This window comes from Vicugna pacos, chromosome 4, assembly GCF_048564905.1.
Source record: "Vicugna pacos chromosome 4, VicPac4, whole genome shotgun sequence".
NCBI classification, from domain to species: Eukaryota; Metazoa; Chordata; class Mammalia; order Artiodactyla; family Camelidae; genus Vicugna; species Vicugna pacos.
The window spans coordinates 50,591,357-50,611,378 of NC_132990.1; the positions used below are offsets into that span (position 1 = coordinate 50,591,357).

The window sequence follows — 20,022 nt, forward strand, 5'->3', positions numbered from 1 at the left end:
TGAATTTTCTACCGTGGGATTTGTTGTCAGTTTCAAAGAATTTAAATAGTATTTCTATCACAATACTTGGGTATATATCCTGCTAATTCATTTTCCTTTACTTGCTGCTTTATAGTTCTTCTTAACATTGGTATCATACCATACAGGCTCTTGGGTAATGTGCTTTTTAAAATTTATTGATGTATTTATGAACATTTTACTACATCATGTCAGTCTTTCACAAGAGCTTTTTAATGGCAACCTTAAGATTTTGATGTATAGATGAAGTATAATTTAACCTATCCCCTTTGCCTTTTTTTTTAAATTTAGGCTTTTTAAAAACCTTTCAAAAACACTAATATACATCTTTATGTATCTGATTATTTATTTAGGATATAATCCTAAACGAAGAATTGCTGGGTCAACATGGATGATTGTGTTTTTAAGGCCTTGGGTAAATGTTGCCAAATTGTCCTCCAGAAAGGTGGCAGTGATTTAAACTCACCGTAACAATTTTTGTTGCATTATACACATATGTAGACATGAAATTAAAGAGAAGTCTAGGTCTTAGGGCATGTTAGTTCAGTATTAGGAGATACTGCCAGATTGTCTCCTTGGTAATATTTTACAATTTTCTGTAGAGAGGTTTTGTACATCTTTTCTTAGATTTATCCCTAGTTTTTAAAAAGTATTACTGAAAATAATGTTTTTAAATTTTCATTTTCTAATTGTATATTGCCAATACATAGAAATAGTTATTTTTGTATGCTGACATTACATCTAGCAGCTGTTCTAAATTCACTTGGTAACTAATTTATCTATAGATTATTTCGAATTCTTTGTAAATAATCATATCATCTATGAATAACGATCTTTTTTTTTCTCTTTTCCCATCCTTATAGCTTTCTTTTTCTTGCCTTAAGGCACTAAGAACAGTGTTGCATAGATGTGGTTATACTGGGCATCCTTTTTTCCCACTCCTGAGTAAATATCCAATAGACATGCACACATACATGCATCAAAAGACATGCACCAGAATATTCATAGCAACATTGTTCATGACAGGCAAACGCTGAAAATCCAGAATGTCCATCAGTAATATTAAGTGTGCTGTGTTCATACAATGGAACACTGAACCACAGTGAAAATCAACAAACTACTGCTATGTACAATCATATAAATAAATTTTTCAAATGTTGAGTGATAGAAGCAAGACACAAAAGAGTATAGGCTGAATGATTAATTGTATAAAAGTCAAAAACAGGCAAGAGTTATCTATTGTGTTAGTAGTCAGGAGAGTGGTGACCCTTAGGGGATAGAGGGCAGGAACCGGCACAAGGAGGGGTTCTGGGGAGCTGGAAAATTCCATTTCATGGTCTGAAGGAAATTACAGAATGTGTTTAAAGAATCACTGAGATAAACAAGTTTATACTGTATACAGCACAGGGAACTGTATTCAATATCCTGTAGTAACCAATAATGAAAATGAAAAAGAATATGAAAAGGAATATATGTATGTATATGTATGACTGAAACATTATGCTGTACACTAGAAATTGACACATTGTAAACTGACTATACATCAACTAAAAAATCTCTGAAATTAAAAAAATAAAAATAAAAAATCACTGAGTTGCACCCCTTTAATTCATGTGCTTTTCTTTGTGTTTTATATTTCTATTAAAGATTAGTTTAAAAATGCATGCCCAGTAATTAATTCCACTTTGAGAAATTACTCCTAAAAAAAAAATCCAAAATGAGCTAAGATGTATTCAGTCACTTATTCATTAATTCAACAAATAGGTACAAGAATGGATGTTTACTGCAGCATTGTTTATAGAAATGTAAAGCAGCCTAAATGTCCAACAATATATGAGATTGATTTAAATATGGCATATTCAATGGAATACCATGTATCCTTCAAAAATAACAATACTATTTGTATTTATTGAAATATAAAATTATTCAAGCTATACTATTAAATTTTTTTTAGTTACAAAGAATATCTATAATATGACTCCATTTTTAAAACTCTGTGCACATATATGCTTTTAAAATGCCTGAAGGAATATATGCCGAAATGTGAACATCATTTATCTCTGGGGGAGGCAACTGTTTCCATATATTTAATTTCTAATTATCTACAAGAAGCATGCACTACCTCTACAATTTTTTAAGGGAAAAAAGATGTTCATAATATATCAGTATATGAAAACAGATTACAGAACAGTATGTATAGTATGACACCATGTTTGTTAAAAAAAAAGATATATTAAATATTTATCATATATATCATACATCATACATATATTTGATATATCAAGTATGATATATATAGCTGTGCTAAAAAAAAGCTAAAAGGGCATGTAACAATAATTCTCTACTCTGCTTGGGTAGACAGGAGCAGAAGAATTTCCAAAGCCCTCCAGTGATTGTCTTTTTAAAATTTTTGCTTTTCTTTGTTTTCCAATTTTTCTACAGTCAACATGTATTATTTCTGTATTTTTAAAAAACTGATAATAAGGGTTAAAAAAAAAACAAAGTTGAGTCTCGGAGAAAAAGAGGGGCCTCCACCTCAGTGACCCTCCCTCCCACTGTGTACCCCACCCTCTTCACCCTTTCCCCACTCCTGGGGTCTTACATTTTAAGAAGAGTGATCGTTCTGGTGAAGGACTTGTTTTCAGCAAGGAACCTGGCTTGGCGCTGAAGGAGCCTGAGAGCTGGCAGTTCATGTCTGTAATGAATTGTGAGAAATAAGTGCCTGGTGTTCATGCCAGCAGCACAAATTACAAAACATACTAAAAATATTACAAAAATGGAAATTCGCATAATCTCTCCTCAAGAATCACATGCAAATTTAAGCAGGAAATGCAAATTCACAATAACAAGAAAACTCAAGGACAAGGCTGAGATCTATGGAGAAACAACCTTCTAGGACAGGAAGCACCTTCAGCAATGGCAGGCCAGCGTGAGCAAGCCTTGGACACCAGGAGGCTCCAGGACCATCCTGAGAATCAACTATGTATTTTATAGTCAAGGAAGGAGGCAATCTCACGGCAGACATGCAAATTCCAGAATAAATATGGAAAACAGGAAATGAAAGCTGAGCCCTCAAAAAGGCCTCATTCAGGTTAAACGGGAGTTCAGGGGAAACCCAAGCCATGGTCCCTGTCTTCAACAGCTCAGTCAGGTAAATGAGGTGAGAAATGGGCTTGCTTGAGCTATACTACCCAAGGTAGAGAGTACTCCAGGTCCAGAAGAGAAGTGAAAGGCTCCAGGGCTTGGAGGGGTCAGGGAAGGCTTCATGGAGAATCAAGCAAGCAGCTCAGCTGGCCCTTAAAGGATGGGGAAGATTTGGACACCCAGAAAAAGGATAGGAAGCTTTCCCAACAAGAGGATACAGCAGGAGCAAAGACATTAAGGGTAGGTGCTAGGAGTGGCAATGTAAACAGTGGGGAGCCATAGAAGGTGTCTGAGGGAGGGTAGACATGAGCAGAAGAATTTCCAAAGCTCTCTCTGGTGGGTAAGGGATGGAGAAGGGTGAGAGTGAAGGCACAGACCAGAACTGGAGCAGCAGGGATGGAAAAGGTGGGTTCAGGATATACTGCAGTGGCAGAAGAACCAGGACTTAACTGTACGAGGAGTGGGGATAAAGAGCAGACTGGAGTCAGGAAACAGCAAATTGGGGGTTTGAGGTGGAAGATGTTAAATTCCATTCCAGCCTGAGCCTGCAATGTCTGTGGAACTCACAGGTGGGGAGGTGGGGAGGTGGGGAGGTGGGGCAGGAAGGGCAGAGGTGCTGCAAGACGCCCATCTCCTTGGGTCCTTCGTGGGAGTCAGCACCTCTCAGTATTCCCTGTGACAGTGAGAATGATGGCCTTACCTGGAGGTGGGTGAAGGGTGATGGATGGCCTGGGAGGAAGCAGAGTCCAGGGGGTCAGAACGCAGACCCTGGGACCAGAGTCTGTTTGAATTCGGCCTCTACCCCTACCAGCCGTGTGACAAAGGGCAAGTCAGTTAACCTGAGCCTCAGTTCCTTATCTGTAAAATGGGGGATAACGAAGACATCTTTATGGGGTAGTGGTGAGGAGTTGCTGGATGAATCCGTGTAAAGTGCTCAGAACAATGCCTAGCACAGAGTGTTAGCAGTTATCATGGACTCGACAGGAACCACCAGCTCTTTGGGAATGGACTTTGAGAATGTAAGTGTGAGTGAACTGCAGTTTGGCTCGGCCTGAGTAGCTTTACGCCAGGGGTGGTGCTTCCTGCAGCCAATTGCTAAGATTTCTTTTTTCATGTTTGACTATTCTCTTTTATAAAAATTGAGATATACTCACTGCTATAATTCTGATGTGTGATTTTCTTTTAAAATAATGGTTGGACTATGTATCCAAAATTCCAGTGGAAGTTATGAGCAAAGAGAACACCACCCATAGATTAAAAATCTGGTTTGACAAACCGGCTCACACAAATCACTGCTCGGCCCCGCTGCAATGAGTCACAGTGTCGAAAACACGCTTTAGTGTTTTCTTGTCTCAGTTTGAAATGCCTTCCCCGTTCTCTCCCACTCTGGAAATCTTAGTGATTCAGTAAGGCCCAGCTCAATACCAGCTCCTTTCAAGAAGGCTTCCCAGTTTCCTGTCAGAATCACTCTCTCCTTCCTCTGCGCTCCTTTGGCCCCTGGGCAGAATTCAAATAGGTCCCAGGATCTGTATCCGACCCCCTCGACTCTGCTTCTTCCCAGGCCATCACCGCTCACCCACTCTGATGAGGTAGTCTCTCTCACTATCACAGGCAATACTGAGCAGGGCTGACCCCCAGGAGGGACCCAAGGAGACATGTCCCCAGACACTGCAGGCTCAATGAAGCCTCCAGCTCTGCAGCTAGGACCCGGCCTGGCCTCCCTCCACACCCTAGAGGGGGCTCAGTGGGTGCTGGGGCGTTTCTGCCTCACTTCCTCCCGTCCCTTCTTTTCTTCTGATCTTCAGACCTTGACAAGGTGATTTCCAACTTCTCACCTCACCTCCTGCCACGCTCCCTGAGCACCTCATCGGGGCAGGAGCAGCCCCTCCGCCCCTGTTGCTCTCACAGCCCTCATCGCAGGGCCCACCCTTGGGTGATACGTGGGAGACCTGTCTCCATCCCCAGGACTCTAGAATCACAGGTCCAACCGCCTATTTGAGATCATCACATCGGAGGTCAAATTCCATACTTATGAGGTCCAAACACTTACCATTCCCTCCAGTTTTTTTTTTTTTAAAGACTACGTTGTATTCAAAGCCCAAATTTTAAACAGATTCTTGGACTGGTGGCTCATATCCATCAGCTTTTTCAACTTTAACAGATGTCTTGTCCCTAGTAGCTTTTTCCACAACTGCTGCCTTCTCCACCAAACTCCATAGTTTTCTCAACTCAAACTCAGGAAAGCATTTTCATGTCAGTCAGCATTTTCACTTTTTAACACAGACATCACAGAGTGAATAAGGCAAGCCTTTTCTATGTCTTCTCTGATGCTGTTTGGAAGAAATTCATTGACCTCTTCTTTCAAATCATTTTCCTGCACCTCTTGGGTCATTATTTCATCATCCGTACTTGGCAGACCTGCTGGTGCTGAGGGTAAAAGGTCTTTCTTAATCTGACTGTTGTGGTTTTTTTAGCAAAACCAACACAACATGAGAAGTAAACGTCAGTAATCTTGATACCAACATGAGCTTCAATCGTGGTCTGCGGTTTTTTGACCATGGAGCACATATTGTCATGGATAAGATCTGTGCCAAGAAAGGTAGGCTGTTTTTGCCCTGAACATCTTCAGTAATTAGCTTTAATTTTCTAAATGCAGCATCATGATTCTGCACATCAGCAAGGCTCATGTCCACAAGATGACCCTTGAGGCCATCAGACACAATTTTGGTTCCTCAAGTTCTCCTGACTAGGGGTTTTCCAATATTTCTTATATTGAATGTAGCTGGTGCATTCACATCCTACCAACGTTTTTTAGAAAAAAGATCAACTACTTTTTTCTTTGCCCCTCTTTTGCCAGCTTTATTCAGGCATTTGTTCTTGCATACCACCATGGTACCGTTCAGAAAGCCAAGAGGGCCATTCCCTCAAGTTCTAAATGCTTTATCCCATCTCAGAATATAACAACTTCCTTCTACTTGCTCAGGCCAAAATCTCTGGAGTCTCCTTGGTATCTCTCTTTTTCTCTCCCTGGACCAACATCTACTCCTGTTAACTGCCTCTCTGCTTTGCTGTTCCTTCAAGATGCCAAACTCTTACCTTGTGCCTCAGGACCTTTGCACTTGCTTTTCCTGCTGCTTATAAGACGTCTCCCCCAGGTGTAACAGCAGCAGCAACAATAATAGCTAATGCTCACAGGATGCTTACTATTCCTGACCACCATTCTGAGCACTTTACATATAAGAACTCATTTAATGCTTGCAACAACTCTATAAATAGAGGGGACTCTATTATCATCTCCACTTTATGGATGTGGAAACAGAGGCATGGATAAGTTGGGTGCCCTGCCTTAAGGGGCAGGGTTAGGAAGTGGTGGGCCTGGGTTAGGAACCCGGGCAGTCTGGCTCTAGAGTCCATGCATGTGACACAGTGCTCTCCAGCCTTTCCTTCAGGTCAGCTCACACATCCCCTTCTCAGAGAGGCCTTCCTCATTTCCCCATATAAAATAGCTCTTTCTCCTGGTCACCCTCTATTCTCCTTACTCGGTTGTATTATTTTTTTCAGAGCACTTCTAATCGCTGACATAGATTCGATTTGTTGTCTGTCTTCGCCTTAAAAGACTGAGCACCACAAAGGCAGGAGCTTTGTTTTGTACCCTATTGTGCCTGGCGCATAGTAAGGGCTCAATAAATGTTCTGAATGAAGCCTAATAGCAGAGATAAATGAATGAATGAATGGATATTTCTGAGCACCTGCTTTGTATCAGGCCCTGCAGTGACTTCGGAGCTGGACCTAAAGTGGTTCTTGCCCTCTGGGCATTTACAAGAGGCAGGGAGGGGGTCTGTGTATCTGGCTCACAAACACCCCCAGGCAGGAGATGGAGCAGGCCTTGGAGGGGGAAGGGAAAGAAGGGGGAGATGGCCAGGAGAGGGAGCCAGCCCAAGGTGGCACAGACACGCCTCCCAGGTGAGCAGGCTGCGGTCCTTGACAGAGCGGGAGGAAGAAGGAGGAGTTAGCCCTTCCAGCTGGGAGCCTGGAGCAGACAAAGCTGAGTGAGTGTGGCAGAACCCCGGAGCAGCTCAGGGGCAGGAGCAGAGCACTGCGACTGCGACAGGCAGGACATGGTCTCGGGATGCGCAGGAGGTGCAGCTAGAAGGGAGGGTTGGGCCCAGGCCCAGGAAACCCTGCCTGCCCAGCCTACCTAGGGCCTCTGTGCGGGAGAGTCATGATGTAGGGTGGCGATCTTCACAGCCATCTGTGTCTAAAGGGCACTAGGGGAGTAAAGGACCCAAGGGTGGTCACATGGGGACTTACTTTCCTTAAGGCGGACGTCCAGTGGCGTCTGTAGCAGGCTCTGCATGGCTTCCACGAGGCCATTAAAGAAGATTTTGACAGGCTCGAAGGAGAAGGGAACGGGCTGGCATAGCTCGCCCAGGCTCATCTGCCGCTGGATCTGCTGCTCAGCAGCTGTGTACTCCTGCGAGGGCACGCGGGGTCAGGGCAGCCCGGGGCCGCGCCCCAACCTCCCACGCCAGGAACAAACCCAGCCAGCCGGAGGCCCCCACCGGCCCGACACCTGCGCCAGCCCAGGCCGGGGAGCACAGCCCAGGGAACTCTGGTCAGCCCCGCACTGAGAGACCTTTTAAATACCTTTGATGTGTTAAGTGCAGCTCTTTTAGGTAGAAGCTAGAAAACTGTCCCAGCCCTCCGTGTACCCCTGGTGTAGGCCTGTGACGAGGCTTCTCCACTCTAAGAGGCGGATGTGGAAGTGAGGGCGGGGTAGCGATGGCGGCGCGTAGCTGTGTGGGACAGCAGTGGTGGAGGTTACGGGGCTGTGCCCTGGGGCAGTGGTATGAGCTGTGGTGTCCTGCCCAGTGGAGATGCAGTGGAGTCTGCACTGGAGCAAGCCTATGCCGTGGCCTCAACTTCACTCCTATTGCCTGGTCTTCATCCCGACTTTCTGACCCTCCTGCAGGCCTGTGAGCTGCCTAATACTGTTTCATGAATTCCTTTCTCATTTAAAACAGTTACAGTGGATTCTCTTATCTGCAGCTAAGAGCCCTGTCTGCACTTTCTGGAGGGTGGTCTGGGCAAGGATTTAGGAGACAGCAGATTGCCTTAGGCGAGCAGGCCCTGGCTGGTGGGCAGTGCTGCCCAAGATGGAGTGGATGGATGGATGCCTCAGGAGAGAGGAAAGATGGCTTGGCAGTCCCCCCCGTGGGAGGAGCTGAGGGATGGTCTTTAAGCCCCGCCCACCTAGGAAGTGGCAGGTCTAAAGCCCATCCTCATTTGGGTGGGAAGAAGGTAATTTGTGGGGAAACAGGGCTAAGGTCACACCCAGAGGCCTGCAGTGGAGCTGGCCAGGGAGTCAGAGCACTAGCAGGGAGGGCAGGGAGCAGCTCCAGGCAGCAGGAGGGTGGCCCAGAGGGCAGATGGGTGGGGTGGGACTGAGAGGGGGATGAGGGACAAATACCACCACCTGGTAACCCCAAACTCCAGCATCTAGCACAGGGCCTGACACATAGTAGGCTCTCGATAAGTGTTTATGATTGGATAAATACTTCTTGCCTTTGCAGACTCAGAGAATAGCCCCATAGCCACCCATGTCTCACCCATCAGCTGTCATCTTGGCTTCCTCTAACCACCAGTCCTGTCACATCTCCCATACCTGCCTGCTTCTCCCTATCCCTGCTGCCTCTTCGCTGGGCCAGCCCACCACCATCCATCTCCTGGACACTGGGGTCTCCTCCCAACTTCCCTTCCAGCCTCCAGTCCTGGCCTGCCCAGTCCACCCTCCAACCTGTCACCAAAGTGACCTTTCTAAAGCATTAATCTGACCAGGTCATTCTTTGGTTCAAAACACTCCCCTGGTCCCTGTTCTCTTTATAGGATAAAGTCTAAACTCCATGGCCAGGCACATAAGATCTTTCATCAACCAGCCCTGGCCTTCCGATCCAGCTGCATTTCCCAACAGCCCCTCCTCCCTTATACCCTCCTGCCCCACCTCCAGCCAGGCTGAATCCCAGTGGTTCTCCAGCCTGCCAAGCTCTCTCATGCACACGGTTCTTTTCTGCCTGAGAGGTCCTCTATGCTTCTTCCCTCTGAATATACCAAAGGAGCTCCTCCTTATCCTTCCACACCAGCTGCATTGTCATTTCCTCCTGGAAGTCTTCCCTGATTCCCCATACAGAGTTGGAATTTTCTTGGACACGCTTTTGCTAGCTTACTTGAGCTGAGCTGTGTTGTGAATAACTGTTTCCGAGTACATCTCGCCACCAGTGAGCTCCTCATGTGAAGCAGGGGCCTGCTACAGATCAGGTTACTGAGTGTACATTTGATGAACAAATGAGTGAGCAAATGCAAGGAACGATGAATAATGAAAATCAGTAGCCCTGACCCCAGAGGGGGGAAAAATGACAAAGCCCTGAAACTATACCTATGATGGAAGAATGACATTCTTCTCCATGGAAACACCCCTTTGCGTTAGCTATCCCTAAAAGATAACAATATTTTAAAAGAAAAAAAATACCCCTCTGTACATCTTGCCTCTCTTGAAGTACAATGTCTACTGTGCCTAGGAGAGCATCTCACCCAGAGTATTTTGTTAGTGTTTATTGTTGTTATTTGTTGTTGCTTTATTGTTAGCTAACAGTGAGACACAGGCCGAGTTGACCAAGGCCACATAAAGGCACAAGCCAGGGAGTGGCTTGACGAGTTTTGTACTGACTTACTTATTTGTCTATCTTATTTTGCAGCCAGAGCCCAAACTAATCTGTGGTTAAACTCAGTGCCATCTGTATTTAGTTGTACCTTATTCCACAAGCTTTTAAAGCATCTTATGAAGGTTATCTAATACTGCAAAGTTTTCCTTTACAGTGAGAAAAATGAAGCCAAAGGAAAACCAGGTCAAGAATGTAAGCTAGAAGCCAGGGTGAGATGAGGCACAAAGTCTTATCCCAGCTATTTGAAATATATTTGGCTCTGAGCTTCCCAGAAACCATGGCAAAGAAAGAAACAGGAAGAGTTACATGAGGAGAAAAGCAATCCAAGTGCACAGGTGACTGCACAGGAGTATTGACATGAGAGAGGAGGTTCTCATGGTTCCTTCAAGACAGAAACACCACCTTCAACAACATGCTTTCACTAAGGGTGTAGGAATGACTATCAGAGGGGCTAGTTTTTAGATTCTCCTTCAGGATAAGATAACAACCTCTAATAGAGTACCATCCTTCTCTCCTCTTTGAGCAAACTGTGACTCAGCCCTTGAAGTCTGCTTGGTAGCTTTTGAAAGGACACCTGCCTTTTCAGAAGTGATGTTTCGATTAAGACTGCACAGGTAGAGGACTGGGCAGTGATGCCTTGTGGCCTTACAGTCAGACAGACCTGAGCCCCGATCTACCCCCCACCAGCTGTATGACCCTGGGTGAGTCACTTCATCTCCCTGAGCTGCAATTTCTCATTAGTAAAATGGGGTGAGAATATCCAGTTTGCAGAGCTCCAGTAGATATTAGATCTAAGATAAATGAAGCACTTGGAACACAGAGGCCCTCAAAAATGGTGGCTGTTAGTGCTATTCAATGAGTTCAAGATATATATTACATTCCTATTCATACGTATTTTATGACCATTTGTGTGGGGGGCAAGGAAGTCTACATGCTGTCAAGGCAACTCTCTGCATATTTATTCAGAGTGTAAATACCGTGTTCAATGTCATAGTAACCAGGATGAAATGTGGTGGCGGTGGCCAGGGTGAGGGCAGAAACCCAACATTACCTGCAGCAGCTGTATAGGATTGGGCTCCTGGCTGATACTCCAAACCCTGCTGGAGAGGCTGTCCGTGACATCGATTTGCTCCCCACAAGACTTGATCTGCTCCCTGTACACCTGGAGCGCAAGCTGCGTGTTTTTATCAATGAATTTCTTGGCTAGTGCTTCCTCTTCATCAAGCAGCAATCTGAGTTCAGTGAATTTCTCTGTCAGCCAGGTTTTACTTGACTCTGCATGAGCCTAAAAAGAAAACCAGTTGCAGATGATATGATTGCCAACCAGGAAATCCAAAATGGTCAACATGAAAAAAATTTTGATAACCTCTAAAAATTATGATAATCTCTAAAAACTCACACTTTCCTAAGTACCGGTTATAATCAATTAGAAAATGCATGGAGAAATAAAGAACCTTTTATAAACAGTAGAAAAAAATTGCAAAGTATCTAAAACTAAACCTAACAAAAACTGTAAAGACCTAGATAAAGAGAAGCATAAAACTGTACTGAAAGACATTAAAAAATCTGAATTCATAGAATTACAAACCATATCCCAGGCTGGGAAGATTCACTAATATAAAGATGCCATTTGTCTCCAAGTTAGCCTATAAATTGGATGTAGCTGAAATCAAAGTCTTAATATATATATTAAACAAATTTTAAATTATCATGGGGAGAATAAGCACAAGAAAAGCCAAAAATTGCTTTAAAAAGATCAATAAAGGATGAACTGCCTTATTAGCTATCAAAACAGACTGTAAAGCTACAGGATTGAAAACCACGTGGTTTAGGCATAGACAAAAGGATCAAGAGCACAGAATAGTTTAGAAAAGAATACATATATATACATATGTGTATAAATATATGCATTTATATGCTATTCAATAAATGATATTGGCCCAGCAATTTATCTTTTGAAAAAAATTAAGTTACATCCTTACCTTTTTCTGTATACAAAAATAAATTCATACAGACTCCACTTATGAAGTAGTCTTGCGAAAAATGTGAATCTGAATCTGAAGGAGCCTTAAAGATACAATGTAGAGAACACAAAGAGGACAGAGGAGCATGCTAACCATCAGCTTAAAAAATACATCAACCGATTGCATTTTGAAAACCTTATTTCACTCCTAATTCAAACAAAATGTGACATTTATAAGACAATTGAAAATGCGACCATGGATTGGATCTGTGACGATATTAAGGAACCACTGTTAGTTTTCAGAGGTGTGATGATGATACTGTGGCTATATATTTTAAAAGATGAGTCTTTGTAGAGATAATATGCTGAGAGTTCGATGCAAAAAAGCATTTGATAAAATTCAACACCCATTTATTATAAAAACTCTCGCCAAAGTGGGTATAGAGGGAACATATCTCAACATAATAAAAGCTATATATGACAAACCTATAGCCAGCATAGTTCTCAACAGTGAAAAACTCAAAAGCTTCCCACTAAAATCTGGGACAAGACAAGGATGCCCACTATCACCACTCCTATTCAATATAGTCCTGGAAGTCCTAGCCACAGCAATCAGGCAAGAGAAAGAAATAAAAGGGATCCAAATTGGAAAAGAAGAGGTAAAAGTGTCGTTATATGCTGACGACATGTTACTATATATAGAAAACCCTAAAAGGTCCACAAAAAAGCTACTAGAGCTGATCGAAGAATTCAGCAAGGTAGCAGGTTACAAAATTAATGTTCAAAAATCAGTTGCCTTTCTTTACACTAACGATAAATCAACAGAAAAAGAAAGTAAAGAAACAATCCCCTTTAAAATAGCACCCAAAGTAATAAAATATCTGGGAATAAATCTAACCAAAGAGGCGAAAGAATTATACACAGAAAACTATAAACCATTGATGAAGGAAATTAAAGAAGACTTTAAAAAATGGAAAGATATTCCATGCTCTTGGATTGTAAGAATCAATATTGTTAAAATGGTCACACTGCCCAAGGCAATCTACAGATTTAATGCAATCCCTATCCAATTACCCAGGACATATTTCACAGAACTAGAACAAATCATAATAAAATTTATATGGAACCATCAAAGACCTAGAATTGCTAAAGCATTACTGAAGAGAAAGAAAGAGGCTGGAGGAATAACTCTCCCAGACTTCAGACAATACTATAGAGCTACAGTCATCAAGACAGCATGGTATTGGTACCAAAACAGACATATAGACCAATGGAACAGAATAGAGAGCCCAGAAATGAACCCACAAACTTTCGGTCAACTCATCTTCGACAAAGGAGGCAAGAATATACAATGGAATAAAGACAGTCTCTTCAGCAAATGGTGTTGGGAAAACTGGACAGCAGCATGTAAAACAATGAAGCTAGAACACACCCTTACACCATATACAAAAATCAACTCAAAATGGATTAAAGACTTAAACATAAGACAAGATACAATAAACCTCCTAGAGGAAAACATAGGCAAAACATTATCTGACATACATTTCAAAAATTTTCTCCTAGAAGAAATAAAAGCAAGAATAAACAAATGGGACCTAATGAAACTTACAAGCTTCTGCAGAGCAAAGGAAACCAGAAATAAAACAAGAAGAAAACCTACAGAATGGGAGAAAATTTTTGCAAGTGAAACCGACAAAGGCTTGATCTCCAAAATATATAAGCAGCTCATACGACTCAATAAGAAAAAAATAAACAACCCAATCCAAAAATGGGCAGAAGACCTAAACAAGCAACTCTCCAAGGAAGACATACAAATGATCAAAAAGCACATGAAAAAATGTTCAATATCACTAATTATCAGAGAAATGCAAATCAAAACTACAATGAGGTATCACCTCACACCAGTCAGAATGGCCGTCATTCAAAAATCCAAAAATGACAAATGCTGGAGAGGCTGTGGAGAAAGGGGAACCCTCCTACACTGCTGGTGGGAATGCAGTTTGGTGCAGCCACTATGGAAAACAGTGTGGAGATTCCTCAAAAGACTAGGAATAGACTTAACATATGACCCAGGAATCCTACTCCTGGGCTTGTATCCAGAAGGAAATCTACTTCAGGACAACACCTGCACCCCAATGTTCATAGCAGCACTATTTACAATAGCCAAAACATGGAAACAACCTAAATGTCCATCAACAGGTGACTGGATAAAGAAGATGTGGTATATTTATACAATGGAATACTACTCAGCCATAAAAACCGACAACATAATGCCATTTGCAGCAACATGGATGATCCTAGAGAATGTCATTCTAAGTGAAGTAAGCCAGAAAGAGAAAGAAAAATACCATATGAGATCGCTCATATGTGGAATCTAAAAAACAAAAACAAACAAACAAAAACAAAGCATAAATACAGGACAGAAATAGACTCATGAACAGAGAATACAGACTTGTGGTTACCGGTGGGGGGTAGAGGATGGGAAGGGATAGACTGGGATTTCAAAATTGTAGAAGAGATAGACAAGATTGCACTGTATAGCACGGGGAAATATACACAAAATGTTATGATAAATCACAGAGAAAAAAATGTGACAATAGTGTGTATATGTCCATGAATGACTGAAAAATTGTGCTGAACACTGGAATTTGACACAACACTGTAAAATGATTATGAATCAATAAAAAATGTAAAAAAAAAAAAAGCCCTTAAAGAGATGCCTGGTGGTGATGCAAGTAGGCAAGGTAAAATGAGAGCAGATGTTCTAGGGTGAGAAATGGAAAGAATAGGTAATAGAGGTTTGAAGTCAGTAGTACAGATTCAGATTTTATGAAAATTCCTCTAGAAAGGAAGGAAGAATACACAATGGGAAAAAGACAGTTTCTTCAATAAATGGTGTTGGGAAAACTGGACAGATTTATGCAAAAGAATGAATCTAGACGAATTTCTTACAGCATAAATAAAAATAAACTCAAGTAGATTAAAGACTTAAATGTAAGACCTGAAACTATAAAACTCCTAGAAGATATAAGCAGTATGCTCTTTGACATTGGTCTTAGCAATATTTTTTTTGGATCTGTCTCCTCAGGCAAGAGAAACAAAAGCAAAAATAAAAAAATGGAACTACATCAAACTAAAAAGTGAAGGAAACCATCAACATCATGAAAAGGCAACTTACCAAATGGAAAATATTTGCAAATGATATGTCCAATAAAGGCTTAATATCCAAAATAAATAAATAATTTATACAACTCAATATCAAAACACAAACAATCCAATTTAAAAATGGGTGAAGGACCTGAATAGATATTTTTCCAAAGAAGACATACAGATGGTCAATAGACACAGGAAAAGATGCTCAACATCACTAATCATCAGAGAAAGGAAAATCAAAACACAATGAGATATTAAATGCTATTTCTCATCATTGCCTGAAAACAACATCATGACCAAAAACTCTTTTTGTTCAAATAATAATTTTTCACTAAATAGATTTACTCATCAAAGTAAGTCATGGCTGTTGACTTTAACTGCAGAAATTTAACTAAACAGATTCCTTTTCGATAAAGTTGCAAATTTCATAGCCCAAACACAAGAATCTAACTTGATGTCAATTTGAAAGAGATATAACTTAATTAAGAATTGTAAATTATTGACAAAAAGCAGGAAATGTTTAATTTTCTTTGTTATAACTTATCCGTAAAACTTAATTTTAAAGCATTTGTTAAAAGATAAAGATAAATGCATTATATTTGTTAAACTAAACTTGATTATTTAATATACATAACACATGCTGACTGTAATACGCACACAAATTTCAAACATCAACAGAAAATTGATTTCTTGAAATTCTATATTATTTCTAAATTATAAACCATTTTCTTTAGTATTGCATCTGATACTATTGCAAGAAATAGCCTTCTCCAAGACTACTCATAATGTGCATTTGTGATTAGAATGATGAAATCACATACTGTATGACTATTAAAAAAATGAACATTACGTGACAGAATAGTTTCAGAGAAGTATATGACTCTTGACACATCCTAAATTGGTTGCAAATTACAGTGTATTAAGAGGCAACTCTCTTACATGACCTAATTCTCTCAAAGTTATATCATTTCCTTGTAATACAGGATTTAATTCAATTGTTTTCTAAGAGAAAATGATGTCATTAATAGAAGTATTATATTATTTCTATTGGACTGTATAGGTTAAAAGCATCATAATATATTAATAAAGCACATATGTAGTCACCAAAAAAAAAATATGCTGAGAGTTTTACAGGTGAAATGGTATGTTGGATTTACTTCAAAACACGTGTATATGCTTGAGGTTTTCTACAATAAAAGGTAAACACTTTGAAATAGACTAAAACACTTTACATTAAAAATAATAAACCTATTAGAATGAAATACAAAACAATTTTATTTCAAAAAATTGGGGGAAGGGAAGACCTCTGTAGGAGGCCCCCAAAACTCAGCAAAAAGGGAGACATGGCAGGTTTGATCACCTAAAAAAAGAAACTCTTCCCAAGATGGAAAACACTATAAACAAAGCTACATGACAGGTAACAAATTACACAGGTCTACTATCCATAACATAGTTTAAAAAAAAAAAAGAAATCATTCGCTTTAAAAATGGACCAAAGATATACGAGAGCCAATAGACGTATGAAGAGGTGCTAAGCCTCCCCCAAAACAAGGAAGTGAGCAGTGTAATCAGAAAAAATATATGTATGTATTTTTGGCCATCAGACTGGAAGAATTTTAACTGATGGATAAAACCAAGAGTCCGTAAGGGTATGTGGAATAGGTATGTGGGTGGTAGTGTCAATTAGTACTGCATTTTTAGAGGGCGATGTAATATCAAAATTTTAAATGCTTAAATCCTCTGATGCAGCAATTCTTCTTGGAGGAATTGATCCTATAAAATGTTTTCACATGTGCACAAAGATTTGTGTACCAAGATGCTCACTATAGCATTGTTGTGGTAGAGAAAATTTGGACAAAATTTTCAATATGGAAAGTGTATACATATACATGTTCATTGTACAAATTATGCTGCGTTCATAGAATGAGATAATATTTAGTGATTAAAAAGAATGCAGTGTTCTGACACATGAGTATGGATAAAACTTGATGACAAAATGCTAAATAAGCCAGACACAGAAGGGCAAATATTGTATGATTTCCACTTATACGAAATATCTAGAACAGGGAAATTCACAGAGACGGGAAGTAGATTAGAGGTTACCAGAGGCCGGTGGGAGGGGAATGGGAAGTAATTGCTTAATGATTACAGAGTTTATGTTTGGGGTAATGGAAAAGTTTTGGAAACAGCAGTGATGGTTGTACAACACTGTGAATGTAATTAATGCCACTGAATTACACACTTCAAAATGGTTAAAACAGTAACTTTTATTACCATTTGTGTGTGTATTTTGCCACACACACACACACACACACAAAGAATGTAGTGGACCTCTATGTCCTGTCGCAGAAAACTCTCCAAGAAACCATGTGAAAAAGGGCAAATTGCAGAATAATACCTGCAAGATGATCCCAATTATGTAAAAGATAACAGAATAAAATCCATATATGGATATATGCATGTTTCCAAGTTCATTTAAAATGTGTTAGTGATAGTCATGTTTGGGAAGAGGTGTGGGATTGGAGAGATGGTCAAAAGGGACTCTCACTTTGTACTTTCTATAGTTCTATACTATATTCTAATATACTATTTATTTAAATTTTTTAAAATAAGCATGTGTCCCTGTATTACTAGTATGATTAAAAAATAAAACAGAATCATTAAAAAAAATAGGCCAGCCTCTTTCCTCAGCCCAAATGTCTGTACAGCCCACACAGTAGAAAGACCCCTGGTGCCTGGGCGGGTGGGCAGGCACCCCCGTGATCCCATGTTCTCTTCTTAGTAGGGCAGGAATGTGTGGGTTGGCAGAATCGAGGGGATGGTTTCCCAAAGTCTGTGTTTACTATACAATGCTCTGGGCAGTGGTCAGGCTCTGAGGTTAGCTTATTACCATCATGTGCCATATAGATTAAATTGGCTTGGGCCAGCTTGGGAATTAGTCTACATTTACAGCATGGTTTCTATGGGTCAGTGAGCCCAGACACAAATATATCTTTGTTGAATGACTAAATGAAGGAAAGAACATGTGTTCTAAACCCTTGATTTATCAACACATTTTGGAGGTGACGTATGTAAACGGAGGACCTTTCTATAGGAACCAATAGCATCTCCTCCCGACCAAGCTGTGCTCCAAACAGTTTCCACAGATCTACTTTGTAAAGAATATACAAAATCAGCTTAGTGACACTACACATTGTCATAACTCTCAGCATAGAAACAGCCACCTGAAAACTTACGGTGTAAGCAGATGAGGCTGATTATGCAATATGATTAAAAAAAAAGATTGAGAGAATTCTGGCAGTGAAACAAGGAAGTACACTGTCTGGTTTGGGCCACATTGGTTCAAAGTGAAACTGGATCCCAGGTTGAACTGGGCCAGGGTTTGGACCCTGCTGGGCAGGGCTGGGGCTGAGTGAGGGCCTGGCAAAGTCTAGTCGAGGACGGTCTAAGGACTGTGGGAGAAAAAATAACTTGATCAGCGATGAAGCCCTGCACATGGGAAGATGAGGAATTTTGCATATGGAGGGCTGGCTGTTACATGAATCCATCCCTGCTCAGGCCCTTGGAAGCCTGTCTGGAGCCTATGAGGGGAATGGAAAGAGCTGTTTTGCTGAAAACTCAGTATGACTTTGGACAGTCTTGCTGTGGGCACCGTTCAGGGGCGGGCGTCCCACCAGGGAAGCAGCTTCCCTCTCCAGTCCTGCCGGACCATGTTAGCCCTGCTGTCCCCATGAAGTTGATACGAGGCAGCGGCCTGCAGGGGGAGCCAGAGGGGCGGCCGTGCTCAGCAGGGGTGATGGGGACCAGTGGCACCATCAAGGTTGACAGTATGGCTTGGCTGAGTCCTAGTCTTCCCATTCCCACTCTGTCAAAGGCTGGTTTATGTCACATTGCTGGTCCCTCGACCCCAGGCTGGGTTTCAGTCCCTACAGCTCTGGTGGGTCACAGGAAAAGGCACAGAGCCAGGAACCAAGGCTGTGTATTTCACTCCCTGGGGTGTCAGTCTAGGCCTAAGTGTCTCAGGTCCATTTCCTGTCCTTCCCTGGCTCTGCCTGAGGGTCTGACTCCCGCAGGCAGAATTACCAGGATCCTCCTTCAGGCTGGGTTTGGTCAATGGCAGGAGGAACTAGAGGGAGGTCAAAGGGTGAAGGGAAGAAGGCAACTAGGGTATCCCTCCCACCAGGACATCCCTCCCACCAGGGCCAGGGCTGCATCCCTCAGCCCTCTCCACCCTCCAGTTCCCACAGGCCAGCCCGCTCTGGTTCCACTCCTGCTTAGGTAGCCCTGACCTTGCTCTCTGCTAATGCCACCTCCTCCTTTGTCCCGTCCCCGCAGGAGTGAAGGTGCTTCCTCTGATGCTAATTGCCTTGCCACCCACTGGCTGGCTTCTCTGCCTCTTCCCGGCTGTGTCACCACTCCCTGCATTTATCCCCTCTGTCCAAAAGACTCCGAGTGGCTTCTGTTTTCCTGGGTGGACCTTGATGGATACAGCTGTGGCCCCAGGTCCACCTCTGCCTTCCTACGTGGCCAGTGATAAGTTATCTCCTCTTTCTGGGTGTCTCCATTTCCAAGGGCCCTTGAGCTCTGACAGCCTACGCCCATTCTAAATCCCGATCTGGATGGTTTGGATTCAATGGACAATAACCAATGTTAAATACACATATAATATTTATATACTTTTTGTTTGTTTACAAAAGTATCAAAAGCTCATTGTGGATAATTCAGAAGACTGGAAAGAACATAATCATTCTGCTATACTGTCTGAACTTTTTTTGCGTGTGTGGAGGGAGGTAATTAGGTTTATTTATTTATTCTTTGAGGAGGTACTACGGGATTGAACCCAGGACCTCATGCATGCTAAGCATGAGCTATATCCTCCCACCACCACTCTGCTATACTGTCATCCCATCCTAGTCCAAATAAAAAGTTAGGGTGGCAAGCATATGTTGATTTTTTTTTCCCTACACCTGGCATGTATCAGCCCCCTGAGGAGCCATGGTGGGGAAGCAAATAGCTTATTAACAA

At 41.7% G+C, this 20,022-nt stretch overlaps 1 protein-coding gene and 1 pseudogene across 1 annotated transcript in view; both read right to left on the minus strand.

The window, feature by feature from the left end:
- TRIM14 (tripartite motif containing 14) overlaps positions 1-20,022 on the minus strand; it is a 32,444-nt gene that overhangs the window by 7,221 nt on the left and 5,201 nt on the right. Inside the window, exons 3-5 of the mRNA XM_072959797.1 lie at positions 10,933-11,166; positions 7,474-7,636; positions 2,621-2,713 (exon numbers count right to left, since the gene is read on the minus strand). Of these exons, the coding sequence (XP_072815898.1) occupies positions 2,621-2,713; positions 7,474-7,636; positions 10,933-11,166 (490 nt within the window). The remainder of the gene's footprint in view (positions 1-2,620; positions 2,714-7,473; positions 7,637-10,932; positions 11,167-20,022) is intronic.
- On the minus strand, positions 5,218-6,328 carry LOC140696095 (small ribosomal subunit protein eS1-like; annotated as a pseudogene).